General features: G+C 36.5%; 2 protein-coding genes across 2 annotated transcripts in view; both read left to right on the top strand.

The window, feature by feature from the left end:
• Positions 1 to 20,273, top strand: part of LOC134754971 (uncharacterized) — a 567,282-nt gene that overhangs the window by 405,224 nt on the left and 141,785 nt on the right.
• LOC134754907 (transcription factor E2F7-like) lies at positions 485 to 11,577 on the top strand. The gene is made up of 3 exons (XM_063691380.1): positions 485 to 972; positions 10,369 to 10,702; positions 10,825 to 11,577. The coding sequence occupies exons 1-3, from the start codon at positions 788 to 790 to the stop codon at positions 11,311 to 11,313; spliced, it is 1,008 nt and encodes a 335-aa protein (XP_063547450.1). The 5' UTR covers positions 485 to 787; the 3' UTR covers positions 11,314 to 11,577.

Here is a 20,273-nt window from a genome sequence, read left to right as displayed (position 1 = left end):
CGCCTCATTATGTAGGATTGTGAATAGGATACCTCAGAGAAATTTCGATTTTCGTCTTTCGTGGTAGGTCCTCTGGTAGGTAGGACTGCAATGTAGGAAGTGTGTAAGCTATATCCAACTTTATCCTACTCCGCAGTCCTGCGAGGTGGACTGCATAGTAGGAGTGTGAATGGGGCGCTTTACAAAATTCAGAATCCTAAAGGGTTTTTTTATGATTGCAGCGCCATCTGCGTTCCAATTAATCCTCATTGCCAAATAAATTATATTATTCTGTAAAATTGTCTACAATAATTTAAAATTATAAAAAAAATTACAAGGTTACTATTACTGACTGTTGATTTTATATTTATTTTAACTCGAAAATATAGATAAATTCCGTGAATACTAAAAAAAATTATTTCTATCATGTAAACTAGGCCTAATGTTCAAGCCCGGGGATCAAAGAGTAGTATAATATATAGGCCGGGGATTCAATGGAAGCGGTAGCGTAGCGGGCACGCTCACAGCTCGCGCGCATTTGCCAAAACTGTCAAAAATGTATACAGTGAGGTTATTATAGTGAATAATCGTGGTATAATCAGATTATTTTGTGCACCATGTTTTAACATTTACAATCAAACTTAAAAACAATATTGCTATTGCAATATCCTATTTTGAAATACTCTCTTTACCTATGTACAATATTACTATTTACATTTGGTTTTCAGCCAACTAGATTAGAGCTACTCGTTAAACTACCCGTATATTTTGTGGTCTAGGATTATTACAGAATGTTATCGCGCGTACAATGTATGAAGATGATAACATAACTTCCACCCCCAAGCGCTGTGTGCTAACTGAAGTCACCAACTCTACCAATGTGTCTCCCACGGCGAATTTGAAGTTGTTGACGAACGTTGCGCTGCTGTACCCGACTCCGCCGCCGAGCACCATACACCGCAAAGAAAAGTCACTGCAGATACTATGCGACAGGTTATACTAATCACTACTTATAAAGATACATTCTCTTCTTGAGTTAGGCAGGCTTCAAGTATGTTCAACATCTATTCATTAGTTCTAATAAGTGATGATAGCACCTGTAAATAACTCCGGTTCTTGCACGTTTCGAAATGCAGTACTAGCCAGTATACTTAATAATTACCTCATCAGAAACTGCTTTTAAATTTTATATGTATATATATTAATGTGATAACCCTTTAACCCAGTCTAGACCAGACCTAGTTGGCAAAAGGTGCCAAACCTTTCAAAAATAGAATACATACACCAGAGAATTTGGGATGGGTACGGCCTTGGCCGGGTGGTCTAGTGGTCAGGATGTTAGCCATGTAAGCTGAAGACGGGGGTTCGATTACCGCCTGGGCCACTTGTGGACTTGGTCACTTTTTAGGGTTCCGTACCTCAAAGAGAAAAAACAGAACCCTTATAGGATCACTTGTGCGTCTGTCTGTCTGTCTGTCTGTCACAGCCTATTTTCTCCGAAACTACTGGACCAATTAAGTTGAAATTTGGTACACATATAAGTTTGTGATCCAAAGACGGACATGTAACGTAAACAAATTAATTTTAAACACAGGGGCCACTTTTGGGGGGTAAATGAGAAAAATAAAAATAAAAGGTTTTCAAACTATATCGTGTTACATATCAAATGAAAGAGCTCATTATGAGAATCTCATTTTTTTTTTATAGTGTTAGGATAAACAGTTATTTAAGAAAATAGGCAAAAAATGACCATTCCCCCCCTTTATCTCCGAAACTACTGGGTCAAAAATTTTGAAAAAAATACACAAAATAGATCTTTACCTATAGGTCACAGGAAAACCTATTAGAAATGTGCAGTCAAGCGTGAGTCGGACTTAATTACTTAGTTTTTGATCCGACCCCTACGGGTTTTTTAAAGACATTTCACTCACGTTTCACATAAAAAGTATTGTTTAAACTGTGTAATGTACAGAACCCTTGGAACGCGAGTCCGACTCGCACTTGGCCGGTTTTATGTTTCTTTAGTGTATGTATATCTATTTTAGTTTACATTATGATAGCTTAATAATGCTGTGAACTACGTACTATAAGTTGGATATTAACCTCTTACATTATTAACTTGTAACTTCTCTTATTTTTTAATATTTCTTGTTAATTATTTTTTGTCATTATATACATGGTGTTACTTGAGCCACTGAAAACCTGAGACACCCCAACAGTTTTTATTTATTTTGAACTCATCTTGAGTATTTATTTTTTAATCCAATAAATAATTAAAAAAATATTAGATGTTTAGTTTTCTTAACAATTCTATTCAACTGGTAATTTCTACACAAGATGCTTCGTCGTTTTAGTGACATCAAACAATTGGTAGTTACCATTGAAAACACTGTTAACAGACTATTTGCATACCTTACTGCAACGAGATAGGGTTTACCAATGGCCAAAACGTGTCAAATGCTAGTTATTGATATTGTTGCATTACAAACCTGCAGAATGGGCATCTAAAGATAATAAAAAACCCGGCCAAGTGCGAGTCGGACTCGCGCACGAAGGGTTCCAGGGCAAGGGGACCAACAGAAAAAAACAGCAAAAAAATCACGTTTGTTGTATGGGAGCCCCATTTAAATATTTATATTATTCTGTTTTTAGTATTTGTTGTTATAGCGGCAACAGAAATACATCATCTGTGAAAATTTCAACTGTCTAGCTATCACGGTTCATGAGATACAGCCTGGTGCCAGACAGACAGACGGACAGCAGAGTCTTAGTAATAGGGCCCCGTTTTTACCCTTTGGGTACGGAACCCTAAAAAATGATCCCAATAAAACATAGCACAATCGATTCTCCTATCGATTCTGAACATACTGTTTTTAGGTTTTCAGTGGGTCATGCAGGAATCACCGTGTATAAAATATGTATTTTGGAATAATCCATTCAGCAGTTTTCAATATAGAGCAGTTTAAAATCACATTGTGACATTTTTGAACATTTTCTTCTAATTTGTTAGATCAAGTAGTAAAAATGTTATAGTATGTTACACATTTGTAATCCACTCACCCTTTCATTTGACACCTCACCGCCGACTTTGTGACTTCACAGATACTACCCCCACCATTTTCGCGCTTATCATCTCATATATTTGTGTTAAGGACATCATGCTGAATGCATTGATACAAAATATACCCATATCCGAGATGACATGAGCGAAAATCAATATCTAGAAGACATCTAGACCAAGTACCGACTTACTAAATCAGGCATCTATTCATATGCATTTTTATATACAGAGGACCGTAAGAGCGACCCATTTAAACCCCATGCATGTTCACTGAAAATACTTCTTATTAGTATGTACCTGGGTGAATTTCAAAATCCGGCGAAAAGTTATGGTTCGGTCTTTATAAAAAGAAACTAGTAAGTTGTCCGAGTTGCAACTTTTTTATAAGTTTTTAAGAACTATTATCTTAATGTTCCTTCAATTACCATCTCAAATAACTTAAAAGTTTTTTTTATATAAATGTTTCATGCATGTATATGCATGCATGTGTATGTATTTTCTTTGAGATTGTGTAATTAATTTCGACATTACTGGTGGAGTAATGTGTCTTTGTGTCCAAACTAAAGTCATCACCGTCTACCGGAAAAATCTGGACCTTTTTGTTTGCAGTGAAAATTATCGCATACCTATCGTACGATTGCGATTTTTCTTTTAGTTATATATTTTCCATGTTGTTGTTTAACACATGAAAAAATATGCAATAATTCCTTCACCGATAAAGTACATTTAAAAATATTTAAAATTTTGTAACGAATATTCGTCATCACCGTCGTGATAATGTCAATGCGAGCTTATCTCCGTGTATGAACAACAAAATACCGCTAAAGGTCCTTGCCCTATTTTTTACTTTAGTATAAAATGCAAAAAAATATTTCACTATAAATTCACATGATTGAATCGTGAAAAACATTACGAACAAATTTGTAACACGTAGTTTGTCACAACAGAGCATCATCACCGTCATGCTTTGGTTTAAAGAAGTTACGAATGATATATTAGAAATAATTACTGTAATGAATGGAAAACTAGATGAAGTTTATTGTGTGGTATAGACATAAACTACTATTATTCGTATTCTAGAAATAAAAACATGAAACTCTCAAATCGTCAACACCATACCCATCAACACCGGGAAAAAATGACGACCGGTGATGATTTCATGTGTATGGTGATGACGGTTCTCAGAAACTTTTCTAGTTATTTTGCTATAATTCATTGTAAAATTAAACTGTATGTTTGAAAAACGTTCTCTATGTCTTCTATCACTATATAATGCCTACCTTATAAACGTAGAAAAAGATATAACTATTTCTTTCACACTAAAGGATGGTTAGGTTTTAAATAACATTTTGACTAAGTAGGCAAAATTTAGGCCACTTAGAACATACAATTTTTTTTAAATTATCTAATACATGTAAATCGTGAAACTTAGTCTGCAATTGCATGTTAGTCGTGTTATTATCATTCGGTCCAGGTTTTAAAGCACATAACACTCATTTAAACAAGCAACATCTATTAAGCTTTAAGCGACCATAGGCTACGGTACTGGCTTACTATCGTAATGGCCTTATGTTTTTTGATCATATTACATTAATTGATGTATATAATTACAGCAATTAATAATTATACCAGGGTAGTCACCGGACCCAATACAGGGGGGTGTCACTTCGCAGTTTAGGTACATTTGGCCGGCGCGCCTCCCGGGCAGGCGTATGGCAATGGGCTGCCGCTCGACTCGCGCAAAATTGAAAATACATAATGCCTTCGAAACCTAAATCTATAGATATTGTTCTGTTTACGGATGTCTGAATAAACGGAAGAACAAGGAAGCAGAAATAACATTTATTTTTTTAAATTCCGGACTATATTGACCGACATATTTTCAAAGGAATAAGTACTTCTGTGGCATACCTACTTCCGTGAGAATCAGACATACTATCTCCGGATAAAAAAAATATGTTTACAGAATCAACGTTTGTAATTCCTACATATTTATCTTAAAAATAATAAATCAGTAGGTATAGGTACAAAAACTTGCCAAGTGACAACCCCGTGCCAACATTGGCAGCTCGGTCATAAAACTGCGGCGCGCAAAGAAGATTCACAGTTCGTGCGCGGTTATAAGTTTCAATTTTGCTTGCAAGCAGCGAGTATAGGTATAATTTTATACCTAAATCAGACTTTTGTGAAGGAGTGAATTTTCTGTACGGTAGTACTATTAGTTATTCTGTGCCCAATACCTATCATTTTGTAACTTATGACATGCATTAAAAGTAGGGATCTCGCAACTTATAAAACACGGTTTATGTATAAATGTTTAGCTATTAAACAAAATATATATGGCTTTTATAAATCATTATAGCTATTTTTAAAGTTTTAAATTTATAAAACAAGAAAAATACAAACTTATGTAATGAAGCAAATTATCCAAAAAAAAGTAATATATCATAAAAATTAAGCTCATTGGTAAGCCAGCAATTTTCTAATATGATATAAATGCCAAGTTATGCAGTAGATAAATACGATGCGCCTTTAAACTGATAAAAAGAGTATTCTAACCCTTCCAGTTCAGAACGATACCCCTAACTTAACAAATTACTTCAATCCTTCTTCTTTCGTTTGGCTCGATACTGATGAGTCCGAAGTGGATAGTATACTTATGAATTTAAAATCTAACAGTGCTTCTGGTTGGGACGACATTCCCATCCACTTCTTAAAGCTGGCTAGAAACATTGTTGTTCCAATTATTTGTAGACTTGCAAACCTTAGTTTTGCTGAGGGAGTATTCCCACGACTACTTAAGCAAGCTATTGTTATTCCTGTGCACAAGGGTGGAGAGAGGGATGATGTCAATAACTTCCGGCCCATATCTGTACTCCCAGCTATTTCAAAAATAATAGAAAAATTAATAAACACGCGACTTTCTAACTATTTAAACAAATTCAAAATTCTATCTGACAATCAATTTTGATTTAGACCACGGAAGATGCGGTTATGGTACTAACGTCGATAATAACTGAAACTGTTGACAAAAACCGTAAATGCTTAGCTATATTCCTTGATCTAAAAAAGGCATTTGACACCGTCTTTCTCTCCCCACTCTCGTTCACAAACTTGAAATTATGGGAATCAGGGGTAAAACACTCGACCTATTGAATAGCTATCTCCATGGTCGCACCCAGAAAATCAGAATTGGCCCTTATCTTAGTGATGAGGTCTATTTCTTTTGGAGTTCCCCAAGGAAGTGTCCTTGGTCCGACATTATTTTTAGCTTACATTAATGACCTGACAAATCTTAGTATTGACGGAGGTAGCATCATTTCATATGCAGATGATACTGTTGTTGTTTTTAGTGACGTTTCTTGGGAAAAAGTGTATGCAAAGGCAGAAAAAGGACTACATAAGATATCTGCTTGGCTGAGATCCAATCTACTTACACTAAATGAGTCCAAAACTAAATACCTGTGCTTCACTAAATACAACAACACGCAGCCACCTAACACCCTATTACTAAAAATCCACGGATGTAACCTAACAAACACTCAACTTTGTCAGTGTAACTGCATTGAGAAGGTTGAATCCATTAAATACCTTGGCGTTATTCTTGACCAGCGTCTCTCTAGGTATGGGCATGTCGAATATGTTAACGGCAGAATAAGAAAGCTAATCTGGTTATTTAAGAAGTTAAAACAAATCGCGTCTCCTGATTTATTAAAACTAATATATACTGTCTTCGGTTACCGCGATAGTTACTCATGAAATAAAACTATGAAAACGGATTATATCGCGTATATTGAATTTATAATTCATCCCGACGTTTCGAACTCTTTACAGCGTTCGTGGTCAACGGGTGACTGACCACGAACGCTGTAAAGAGTTCGAAACGTCGGGATGAATTATAAATTCAATATACGCGATATAATCCGTTTTCATAGTTTTATTTCATAATATATACTGCTTTGGCCGAATCCATTATGACATACTGCATTACCATTTGGGGGGGGGGGGGATCATGCAAAACTAAGTTTATTGATGTCGAACGAGGTCAAAGGTGTCTGATAAAAGTCATGTACTCGAAACCTTACCGATTCCCTACAACTGAGCTGTATCAAATGTCAAAACTTCTCTCTATGCCGAAACTGTATGTATTATTTACTATAGTAAGACTACACAAATCTCTAAATTTTAAACAACTTAATACTACACGCAGGAGAAAACCTAAAGCTGCCCCCATTCCTAAGTTAAATTCTGTGTTCGCGAAGCGGCAATATGTCTCTCAAGCAGCCTATTTGTATAATTTAGTTGATGCCACACTGTCTATCTATTGTCTATCATTGCAGACATTTAAATGTAAAAGAGTAGTCCGGGAACGGTTACATACATTAAACTATGAGCAAACAGAGTTATTATTACATTCTAATGCTACGTCATAAATATATATAAATTCAAATCAGCATATAATAGTAGTTTATGTGACTGCTACATAATGAAAGGCATTAAAACTCGAGTGTGGGTTTATGAAACGAACGTAGTGAGTTTCATAATAGAACCACACGAGTGTTTAATGCCTAATTATGTACAGTTACATACACTGCTTTATCTACACACATATTATAAACTTTCTATGATATATTCACTAACCTCATATTACAGCCGACATTGGGGCATAGTTGCTCTCTGGCGGAATTCGCGGATATGAGGTGGCGTCTCCGAAATATCTTTATCGCACATTTTACACGAAACTTTTGCTAGAGTTACTTTAAAAACAACAAAACAAATTATTTTTTACTTACAAACTAATTAAAAGATAAACTGCACGTCAAATGGCGGCAAAGAAAACTTTTTTCACACATGCCACGCATCCGTAGTTTTTTTTAAATTCAGAGACAAACTAGAGTGGGGGTCGATTGCCATATCGTTCGATACCAACTAACAAGCGAGATTTATCAAATTTGTATGCAATTGACATTTCATTTCGAATAAAACGTCATCTCGACTGATATTAGAATAGAGGTCAAATCAAATTTCTTTGTTTTTCAGAGATGTTCGAAATTTGAATAAAATAATATTATCGAAATCGATGTTATAACATTAACAATAATAACATTTTCACAGATAAAAAATTTGCTGTAACAAAACAGTTTATCTTAATGTTGGCCATTATTTACGGATTTTGAAGGCATCATAGAGGGTTTATGATATGTGTGTAGATAAACGTATTAAGCTGCATCTATCTACCTATCTTTAGTGTACGGTCTCGCAAATGCATACAAACACACACACAATATAAATATAAGTTAACATTTACACATAACTTAACATAAAGGGGCCCACTGACTATCAGTCCGCCGGACGATATCGGCCTGTCAGTTAGAACAAAAATTTGACAGTTCCGAACAACTGACAGGCCGATATCGTCCGGCGGACTGATAGTCAGTGGGCCCCTTTACCTATTACTATCCTAATATTAATACCTTCATGCTATACTTAAATGGATATACTTAAATACTAATTTCCTCTGTACCTACTCTCAGATTATTGCATTGCATTGAACTGTTATCTTAACTATAACTTTAGTTTAATTTAATTATAATTCAATTTGTTACTTTCTGTACCTACATAATTAACTATTATTGTATTGGTTGTACCCTAACTTGCTGCTGGAAGAGCGGGGTCTCCTGTCACAAGTATTGCAATACTTACTAGGAGGTCCCAACCCTTTCTCAAATTGTAACACAATGATTGTGACCAATAAACGATTTTTCAATATATATTTTTTTCACAATATTGATAATATGATTTAACATTAAAAAAACAAAAAAAAAAAAATATAAATTGCCTATTTCGGAATATAAATTATTTAAAATTATACAATATAAATACTTGTTATATATTTATGTATATGAATAACATATTCTTATTTATAATTTTCGGAAAATAATTCATGTAGCTAGTCTTCCGTTCAAAAACATGTTATTTGTAATGTTTATTAAAGTTCTCAATCCTTACAATTAAAAAAAGTCTTTGTTTTTTAATACGTTTTTAATACATATATAAATTAGTTCTCAAATCGTCATCACCGTACATACAGTATCATTACCGTCCGTAAAAGGGTCATTACCATACCATAGTTGTCATCACCATCTTGCGTTTTTATTTTCCGAAAGCGATAACTTCAAATTTAAGCCACAAATCATTGTATAAATACCATAAATATCCTCAATGTACAGTCCCCTATTACTTTAGACAGCTAGAATCGTGTTAAATTAAACATTTCGAAAAATTAAATTTTTGTATGGTAATTTTTAGTGATGAAATCCACCCACCTATAAAGATCTTTACTTATAGGGTCTTTGAGAATGTTTTTAGTAAGGTCTAATACTCATATTATTTATAAAATACCTGCCAATCTACAGTCATCAAATGACGTAAATACAACTTTACACATAATACAACTATACACATAATAGAAACGAAAGTATGCATTAGTCAAAGCATGCATATGCATACCTAATTGGGGACATGTGTAATTTATTTTCTTTCTATCACATTAAAATTATTTGAAACAGGTTACTCACATATTTATTTAGTCGAATAATAGCTTGACATGTTTCAATCCAATTTGAAGATCCCATAGCGAGCAACCGTGCAACTGGGCCCTAGCCCACCGGACATGTTGCGCGCTTTATTGCTAGAGACTGTGCTGGGGGCCATTTCTCAAAAGCTTGTAACTTGTAATACAAGTGGAAGTCCCTTTCTAACAAAAGCTGTCAAAAAGTAACCGCTTCAAATCCGCTTGTATTACAAGTTACAAGCTTTTGAGAAACGGGCCCCTGTTGGTGCCCTGGTTAAGGATCCTTAAAACTAAAATATATATAAAGAAATATGTCGAGCGATTAATTAACTACGTGAGTATTCTCATATATATTTTACAACAAATATCCTAAATATCTGAGTCACAATTAATTTTTTTAAACTGCTGATGCTTTCACTTGATGAAATAGTTGTAAAATTGGTTCCATATTTGCAATTGTTTTTTGTTACTTCTTGGCTTATAAAAATTTATCATGTAAAAGTGCCCCTGCGGGCCATTTGCTGAATAAATGTTCGAGTTTGAGTAAAAACTGTTCAAGTATCTGGTTGCTGTTGTTTTCTGTCATGATAACAAAAATAGATTCTTGTTCTTGAGTACAAGAGAAAAAAAAAACTTTAAAAAATCACAACAAAATGTTAGAATTGTAATATTGTGTGTTAAGTGTTTTCGTCACCTCATCGTGTATGTGTAATGATGAAAATGATGTGAAATGAAAGGGTTGGTTTGGTTTCAGGTTCCTTACCCTGTTCCCTCTGTATGGGCATGGCACGGTGGAGATCCAGCTGGACAGCACGGCGGCGCGGCTGGGCGTGGAGAAACGTCGCATGTACGACATCATCAACATCCTCGAGGCCATGCAGTGTGCACTCCATAAGCGGAAGAACACTTACTTGTGGCATGGAGGTTCAAGACTGAATTCCTTTTTGAAGATGCTTAAAAAGCAAGGGGAGAACCTGAGACTGTCTGCGGCTCTACGCGGGAGAGCTCCAAAGCCACCCGCTCCCAAACACAAAACCCTGGGAGTATTGGCTCAGAGGTTTTTGATGCTTTTCCTAGTAGAACCACCTGTAAGTATGTTTTCATCAACACACTTAAGAATATGCATAAAATATACAAAAGACCCTAACTAAATTTTAAAGAAAACTTAAGGTATCTTAAAGTCATATTAAATAATATATTTTATTTTCAGAATACGCTTATAAATCTGGAGATGGCTGTGAGAGTACTCATCGACTCATCTAACAAAACCAAAACTTCCCTTTCACCAGAAATGCTAGACCGTCAGCACAAATCAAAAGTAAGAAGGCTGTATGACATCGCCAATGTCTTTATTTCAATTGGTCTCATTGAAAAAGTGTCAGGAAACTCTATTTTAAAGAAACCTGTATTCAAATATGTTGGGCCGTTCAAAATGAAGAAAGCAGATAAGATGGTGATAAGTAGTACCTCTCCGCTCACCCCCCTCCCGATCCCGCGCAGCGAGCAGCACATCACTCCTTGCCACGTCTTCTCCGGCAGATCTAAACGGAAGCTAGAGTTCTCCAGCACGCCCAATACAAACAGAGAAACTCCATTGGGCGTCACTACCCCACCTCACACTCCTTCCCATAAGTGGGACGACATTTTATTGGTTGCCGATATGGAGCTCACTAGAATTAACAATGGAATTATTGTGTAAAATTGTATGAATATGACTTGGCTAAATATGTGTCTAATGAATTCTCCGTCCACGTTGAGGTCCGTGTCCGTAATTAGGGCCTACATGATTTGCTGTGAGAATATCCTAGTATGCACCAAAATGAAGGGCTTACTTTCAACTAAATAAACCTTAGCCATGATCATGCTCGCGATACAAGTTTCAGAACTCTTCTTGAATTGATCTCATTGACAATCGTTATATTTAAAGCAATTAAAAAAAACCACAAACAAAAATTTCAAAAAATACAAATTATTAGATAGTAAATAAACAAGTGCGAGTCGGACTCGCCCACCGAGGGTTCCGTACCTTTTAGGATTTGTTGTAGCGGCAACAAAAATACATCATCAGTGAAAATTTCAACTGTCTAGCTATCACGGTTCATAAGATACAGTCTGGTGACAGACAGACGAGTCTTAGTAATAAGGTCCCGTTTTTACCCTTTGGGTTCGGAACCCTAAAAAAGGGATTATCAATTAGGGTGCAGTAGGTTCAGAGAACGGAATTTTTGAAAAGTTGTAGCGCTTTCTTAGATCAGAATACGGTTGCCAAAAACATTTAATTAACAATCTTGAGGCCTTTCTATAGGGGCTTCAGTGATTGGTATCCCGAGTTTTTGACTTTCTCTCAATAGAAAGAAATCACGAACCTATGTCTGCACTTTAAAAAATTATTAACTTCAAAAACTAAACATATTAAAATTTCCAAAAATAACCAATATTATGCTTGAGGGAACTCAGCGATAACTTTTTAATTATCTACTTAAACACGAAGAATTAAAATTCAAAAGCATGATACCAGCGTGACATTGATTATGATTAGGGTTAAGTGAGAGTTCGTACATTTGCTACTTACGTTTAATAGCAAATGTAATAAATCGGACCTAATTTGTCTTCCAAGAAAAGCTTAAGATTTAGTTAGGTATTTAATATGATTTCAAACATTGAACAAAAAACAATAGATGTAATGTTCCTATGTTAAAATTTTATTATTGTTGCTCAGAAAAGAGTTTAATTAATTTCGAGGCAAATAATGCAATTAGCAAATTGTTGACTTAGAAAAAAACCTTAATTAATTATTTAGTTTGTAAGACTATAAAAAAATTAAATGAAGTATATAGTTGGGTTGCGCCGCTGCCGTTCTACCGCGAGGGCGTAGGACGCCTTCCACGGCTTGGCCACGGAGCGAACTGGGCGATGCAGACGAATCTTTTTTGACAATGACGTGCTCCCTCGAATCAAATTAAGATATAATTAAAAATTAAAAGTATCTATATATTTTTTATGCTTACGTATACAAAACTATGCACAAAATGGAATCCATAATAAAGACTGTACACGATAAAACCGCATAATAAACAATTACAAACAAAATAAAACATTAGGTTGTTTGTGACTGTGCATTATAGGTACATCCACAGTCCTAAAAAATTTTGTCTACGGTCTTCTCACAGTCTACCAAATTTTATTATATACGAAATACACAGACAGCGGATCGGGCTCTGGAACCTTCTCAGAAGACCTGAACATGTCAATCACCACTCCGCTAGGAGCCCATAACTCGGTATTCCAAGCTGAGTGCATGGGCAACATAAACGCGGCGGCTGCCATCACTGCAAGGAAGGTAGTAGGATCCTCCATCCACATACTCTCCGACAGTAGAGCAGTCTTGATGGCTCTAAAAAGCCATATAGTCACATCCAAACTTATACACGAATGCCACGAACGACTAATGGAGGTATGTCATAACAATACGATCACCCATCACAATGGATCAAAGGACACAGCGGATCCCGGGGTAACGATGCTGCGGACGAGCTTGCCAGGCAAGGATCGAGTGCGGGAGCGATTGGCCCAGAACCGATCCTCCCGATACCGTTTAGCAAGGTACGCTCAATGCTGCTGGCACGTACAGGGAAACTACACACAGAACATTGGCTAAACCAGACTGGATGCAGACAGGCCAAACAAGCCATGCCTGGCATCAACGGAAAGCTCACAAGGGTGCTCCTTCAATTAGGAAAGACCCGACTGAGCATGGTAACCAGTGTCATAACAGGTCATGGACTATTTAACAAATATCTTTTTATAACAGGTGTCACAGACAGTCCCCTATGCAGAGGATGCATGGAGACAGAAGAAACAGCCTCTCACGTGCTGGAGTGCAGCGGAGTGGCCCCATACAGGGCAAATCATCTCGGATCCCCGAGAGATCTCCTCGAGGTCCTACTCAACATCAGAGGTTTGATAGGTTTCCTCGAGGAGCTGGGCTGGCAGGACTAGCCCACCCCCATGTCACGCAAAATAGGCGCCAGTCGTCGAGTTGCGGAAAATCGCCCGAACTACAATACAATACAATACCTTAGAATATCTGGGAGACCGAGCTATGCTCGGAGAACATATTATTATTTGTATCTCCGTTATAAACTCTCGGGTTTTCAGGCCCGGTCATTTATAAGGCGTGCGTGGGGATATAGATCCAACACGTAGAGGCCGTTTGGAGAGTTTTGATGTCACGTAGAACGCCTGCTGGAACCCATTCACGGGTACATAAATAGATACCCGTAAACCGGTTTCAGCAGGCATTCGGAGCTATTATAGAAAAGTGGAAAGAGTCCTGGTCTATGGCTTAAGAGGCCGTAGTCGATTTTGGAGCAATAATGAAAAATTGATAGATTTAGTCGTTGAAATTATACACGTTTTGTTACGTAATATCTAAATAACAAGTATTGATTTCTATTAGCACGTCTTCTCATCTTGCCTTTTAATAATGAGGTCGCGAGCGTTCGTCACCGGTAATCCATGAAGAGAAGGGGCAGTTTTTTAAAATTCATCAAAAAATCATGGTGGTAAATTATACAAATTGATGTATAAAAATAGTTTCAGCAAATGTTGTAGATTGTTTTAAGTATCAAAATTACGTTGAAATTAAGTCGATTTTTAGAGAAATTGTCACTTGTTTTGAAGTAATTTCTGGAGAAAATTGATTTCGTCTAACTTTCATTTACACTCAAAGTCATAATAATAAAAATGTAGTCTGATAAACGTCAAGTACAGGATATGTGTGATACAAAATTACCATGTTTAGCAGTCCAAACATTACGAAGTTTACAAATAAGAGCGACAAAATCAGTGCTTTACGCGCGTTTACCTAAACGTCCATCAGAAAAGCAAACATTACTAATTTAGTGAGTCTGTTTTCAAAAAAATTATCTGATAAAAGGTAAGATAAGAAGACGTGCTAATAGAAACCAGTACTTGTTATATGAATTAGGTAACAAAAGGTGTACAATTTCACGGAATAAATCTATCAATTTTACATTTTTGCGACTAAAATCGACACCGGCCTCTTAAATTTGGGTGGAATATAAGACTGGGCCATTGCTAAGAGTTTCGGACACCTGCCATAACATTGTGCTATACAGTGCTATCGAGGCAGGCGGTGACTCGCCACTCGTTAGATGGGCACCTGATGCGCCATCGTAAAGACGGCCAGGCGCAACACCGGCGTGGGCGGCTCAGGGGTGTCGAGAGGTGTGCTGCGCTTTCTACGAAGTTACTCGCGGCGTTATGCCCTTTAACACTTCCACCCCTGAAGCATATAGTTCTTACGACTCCCCTCTGGACGGCAAATGAAGGCAAGCCAGAGCTGAGAGTCCTACGGGTCCCCTTGGGGTCTACTCCGACCGACGAAGACACACCGGAGACGGAGACCCTGACCGACTCTCTGGAGCACTCGGGTCCGTGGGGTCGTCACTCCCCAACAGCTCGCCACATTATTATTATTATTTGTATCTCCTTGGGTATCACGGGCCTATAAATCCCGGTCTTTTGATAGGCTTGCGTGGGGATATAGATCCAACACGTAGAGGCCCCTTGGAGAGCTTTAATGTCATGTAGAACGCCTGCTGGAACCCGTTTACAGGCGCAACAATAGACACCCATGAACCGGTCGCAGCAGGCATTGGGACTATTGCAGAAAAAGTGAACAGTATACCGGTCTATGGATTGAAGTTTGGGTGGACAATGAGACTGGGCTATTGTAAAGAACTCCGGACACCTGCCACAACAATGATAAAACACGTTATCGAGGCAGGTGGTGACTTGCCGCTGACTGATGGGCCCCAGAAACTACCGTCGTGAAGACGACCAGGAGCAACACCGGTGTGAGCGGCTCAGGGGTGTCGAGAGGTGTGAACCGCTTTCTACCCAGTGACTGTTAACAGCCACTGTGCCAACTCGCGTCTTATGCATCTTTCACTTCCACCCCTGGAGCATATAGCTCTTACGACTCCCCTCTGGACGGCCAATGAAGGCAAGCCAGAGCTGATTATTATTAAAGCCTTTATTATACGAACTGTTGACATTTTATGTAACAATTATTAATATTTATTGTATGTTTCTTCCATATGCATGTTCGTAAGGTATTTTTGACCTAGGCCTCTTCCGAATCGCCTTTTTCTATTATATTTAAGTATTTGTCCAACATTTTTTTCCATTTTTGTCTGTCTGTTGCCATTTCTTTCCAGTCTTTTCCTATTGTTTCTTTTAGGTATTTTTCCCATCTTGTTTTTGGTTTGCCTTTTTTTCTCTTACCAATCTTTGGATTCCAATTTGTTGCTGTTTTTGTCCATCTGTTATTTTTCATCCTCGCTATGTGCCCTGCCCATTTGTATTTTTGTTTCAGTATATGTATCGCCGCAACTATAAATTTTGTTCTTCTTCTAATCTCTGTGTTTCTAACTCTGTTTGATAACTTTATGTTAAGGACACTTTTCTCCATTGACCGTTGACATACTTGAATTCGTTTGATGATATCTCCTGTGAGTGACCATGTTTGACTACCATACGTGAGACAGGGTAGAATGCATGAGTCAAAGGCTAGTTTTTTTAGTTTCATTGGTATTTTCTTCTTGAATATATCTTTCATAGACCAGTACTTCTTCCATGTCTGTCCAATTCTTCTTGTTATTTCATGTGCAGTCTGTGAATGATACCTATTTTCCAAGATATATATACTCGTCAACGTATTCCAATGATGTACTCTCTATTTGTATAGTCACTTTTTTTGAGTTGGTTATTACTTTCGTTTTTTCCTCATTCATTTCTAAACCTACTTGTTGGCTTTGTGAATTTAGTTCCCTCAGTAGTATACTGAGCTCCGTTGCACTGTGGGCTAATATTACCAGGTCATCAGCAAATCGGAGATTTGATAAATATTTGTTGTTTATCTTGATGCCTTTTCGTCTTTCTTCCTAGTTTAGTTTTTTGAATATTTCTTCTAAGACCGCTATAAACAGTTTTGGTGACATTGGGTCTCCCTGTCTTACCCCTCTCTTGATCTGGATCTATCTTCCTATTTTATCTGTTTTTACTCTGGCTGTACTTTTTTCATAGATCTTTTTTATGAGCTCTATGTAGACTTCTGGAATGTCTTGATTTTCTAGTGCCTGCCATATGGATGTATGAGTAATCGAGTCGAAAGCTTTTTTAAAGTCGACAAATCCTATATAAAGCGGTATCTGGAACTCTGTATGTTTCTCAATTATTTGACTTAGGGTCTGAAGGTGGTCTGTTGTGGAAAAACCCTTTATAAATCCGGCTTGTTCTGTTGGCTGTTTATTATCTAGAATAGGCGTAAGGCGCTGTAGTATTGTCATTGAAAAAATCTTGTAAATATTAGACATTAGACTAATTGGTCGGTAGTTTGATATGCCCTGTGGGTCTCCTTTCTTGTATAGTAGGGATATATGTGCCTCTGTCCATTGAGTAGGTATTTGATCGTTTTCTCCTAAGATTTTGTTAAATATTATTGTGAGTGGAACTGCTATTACTGGTTTCATCATTTGTATACTTTCATTTTTGATGTTATCTGGCCCCGGGCTTTTATCTTTTTTAAGTTTATGTCTTTATTTTTGTATTTCTTCTACTGTGAACGGGTCTACATCTGACGACTGACAAAAGTTTCCCTGCTGCTGCTGCCTTTTGCCCATTTTGGCGCCCCCTCTTGGATGGCGCCCGAGGCACTTGCCCCCCCCCCTCCCCCCAACTACGCCACTGCATGGCCGGGCCGGGTTTTATCGTGTACAGCTAGTCTTTAGATACGGACTCGTTTGGATTGCTCATAGACCATGTGGCATGTACGAGTAGGTGATGTAGGTGCACCATTGTCGAGCTAGGCCTCGTGGCCCGTCGCCGTCGCCGTGCCACTGTACTTGTCTCAACGTAACGAATACTTTTTTGCCTGGCCATCTGGTCGCCATCGCCAGCCCTCTTCGCCTGTATGCTTAACCGCAAGTTAGCTCCTGCGGCGTGACTACATTTTTGTATTTGTATGAAATACTTTCCGTGGAAAAGCCATCTTAAAGATGTAGGTATTGTAAAAGTCAATGTAGGTTATAATTTAAAGCCTGACCAGGAATATATGATCATTGTCAAGAGGGCGCTGTTATTTTTATGTATAGGGTGACAGTTCAGTATAGTATGAAAATATTAGTTCCAGTGAAATACCGCAACATGGCGCGTGATCATATATTTCTGGTCAGGCTTTATAAAAATTTACCATACCTTCCATTGGGACAGTATTATTGTCTCGAGAGGGAAAATATTTTTATCATATTGTTTTATACATAGTCATTAATTAATCTATTGTTAATTCAATTCAATTCAATATATTCTTTATTCAAATAGGCCTAGCAACAAGCACTTTTAAATTGTCAAGTTTTAAATATTACCTTAATCTAAATATCAGAGCAATTTATTGATGCAGGTATTATTATTCTTAAAAACATTGAATTATTATAGATATGTCATTTTAATAATAAGAACTCACAAAAGGATCGTCAAACACCAAAATTGTATAAAAAATACTAGTCTAGAAACTTTCTAGAATAAAAATCTAAATGTCAAAAAATACAGATTACCTAATAATAATACCATACCTTCCATTGGGACAGTATTATTGTCTCGAGAGGGAAAATATTTTTATCATATTATACATAGTCATTAATTAATCTATTGTTAATTCAATTCAATTCAATATATTCTTTATTCAAATAGGCCTAGCAACAAGCACTTTTAAATTGTCAAGTTTTAAATATTACCTTAATCTAAATATCAGAGCAATTTAAATTTAATTTTATAATTTTAAATATACAATTTAATTCATTGAATTATCAATTTCATCAATATTAACACAATAATAAATAATTAATTATTTTCAATCACAATCCCACGGTGTTTCATCATTCATGTAGTCTTGTGTGCTATAATAGGCTTTAGAGTTAAGTTTACGTTTTACATATTTTTTAAATTTATTAACAGATAATTCAGTGATGATATTTGGAAGTTTATTATAAAATCTTACACGCTTGTTGCTGTCGTTTGACTTTGAAAATAAGTGAGGTATCGTATGCAAACAATACTATATCATGGTGGGTCTTAAAACAGGAACGGCCCCAATATTGATCCCTGCGGTACACCCATAGAGACCAATGACCCCGGTGATCGTTGTCCATTCACATCGACCCTTTCTATTCTACCGTGTAAGTAGGACTTAATTAAGTTCAGTGCTGATCCTCTTACTCCATAAAAGTGCAGTTTCCTGATCAATGTTTCATGACAGACGCAATCGAAGGCCTTAGAAAAATCACAGAAGATACCCAAAGCATCCTGCGACTCCTCCCAGGCATCGAAGTCCTTGGTTGTGGAAACTGGTACCTCGTTGAACTAAATTGCCAGTGACAGATTCTTTTGTCTTGAGAGCTAATTTAAATTATTGGTTATGACTGGAACCAAAACCAAGTTCATACCGGACTGCTCAATAGAAGCAGGATTAACTGCCAAATTTTTGGCAGAAATGTCAAACAAATATGATAGCGATAAAGCTATTTGTCTTTTATAATAATTAGAAAGGTATAACTTACCTTCAGTCCAAAAAACCATAGGCATATGGTATTTGCTAACAAATTTGTTAGTGTCAATTATACTAAACTTACTACTATATGTACAAAGATTATATAGAGATATATTCAATATATGTATACATAAAACTTAATGTTAAAACTATCTAATTCACACTTATAATGCTTAATATTACATGAAATATCATTAAAATTAAAATAATTACAAGGGACCTAGCAAAATCAGCTGCTTATCGGTTGACAGCCAGGGTTGTTATTGTTACAATCCTTACATGCAATACTTATAAATAAATAATATACTTTAGCTACTGTTACGTAGGCTTCCTGTGGCACAAATCCCAAGGCTAGCCGTTCTTCCAGCTCACAGGTCGCTTTTAGTAAAACCTCTTTTGAAATAAAACTATGAAAACGGATTATATCGCGTATATTGAATTTATAATACATTCCGACGTTTCGAACTCTTTACAGCGTTCGTGGGTAACTATCGCGGTAACCGAAGACAATATTATAAAACCTCTTTTGTTTATAATACGATATGTGAATACACCGCTTTAACAGCTCGCAATACCAGCGAAAAGTCTAAGATATTTCGCTGGCTATGTTATTTATGAACTATTTTTTTTTCTGAAATAAGTAAACAAAATCACCGCGCGCAACTGTAACCACCAGCGCGCATCGCTGGCTGACGAATGTCAACAAACATACATATATGTAGGTACATTGGGTACGCATACATACATACACGCAGTATGGTGGAGTGGAGCTACGCTTCACTTTGCATGAGTATAATATAATAATATGTAGTCACATTGTTTACGAGTATTTTATTGTTGCGGTTGCAATGCGTGGTTTGTATGCATCCAATGTTTAAAATTAGTATATAATTTTAAGGTATTTAAAGTTGCTTTTTATGCTCTATTTGTTGCTAAGCTGTATCTGTAATAATAATAAATACATTAAATTGATACAAATGTGTTTTTTTATAAATTTTATAGGTAATTACTATGATTTTATCAGTAGT

Source organism: Cydia strobilella, chromosome Z, assembly GCF_947568885.1.
Source record: "Cydia strobilella chromosome Z, ilCydStro3.1, whole genome shotgun sequence".
Classification (NCBI taxonomy): domain Eukaryota; kingdom Metazoa; phylum Arthropoda; class Insecta; order Lepidoptera; family Tortricidae; genus Cydia; species Cydia strobilella.
The sequence above is the reverse complement of the archived record's forward strand: the minus strand, read 5'-3'. Positions and strand labels throughout refer to the sequence as shown.

Bases quoted from the DNA above. Each gene is read 5' to 3' on its own strand.
- LOC134754907 (XM_063691380.1), top strand. From the start codon at position 788: ATGTATGAAGATGATAACATAACTTCCACCCCCAAGCGCTGTGTGCTA. The intron at 973-10,368 runs GTTATACTAATC...GTTTGGTTTCAG, and splicing joins CTGCAGATACTATGCGACAG to GTTCCTTACCCTGTTCCCTC. The intron at 10,703-10,824 runs GTAAGTATGTTT...TTTTATTTTCAG, and splicing joins TTTTCCTAGTAGAACCACCT to AATACGCTTATAAATCTGGA.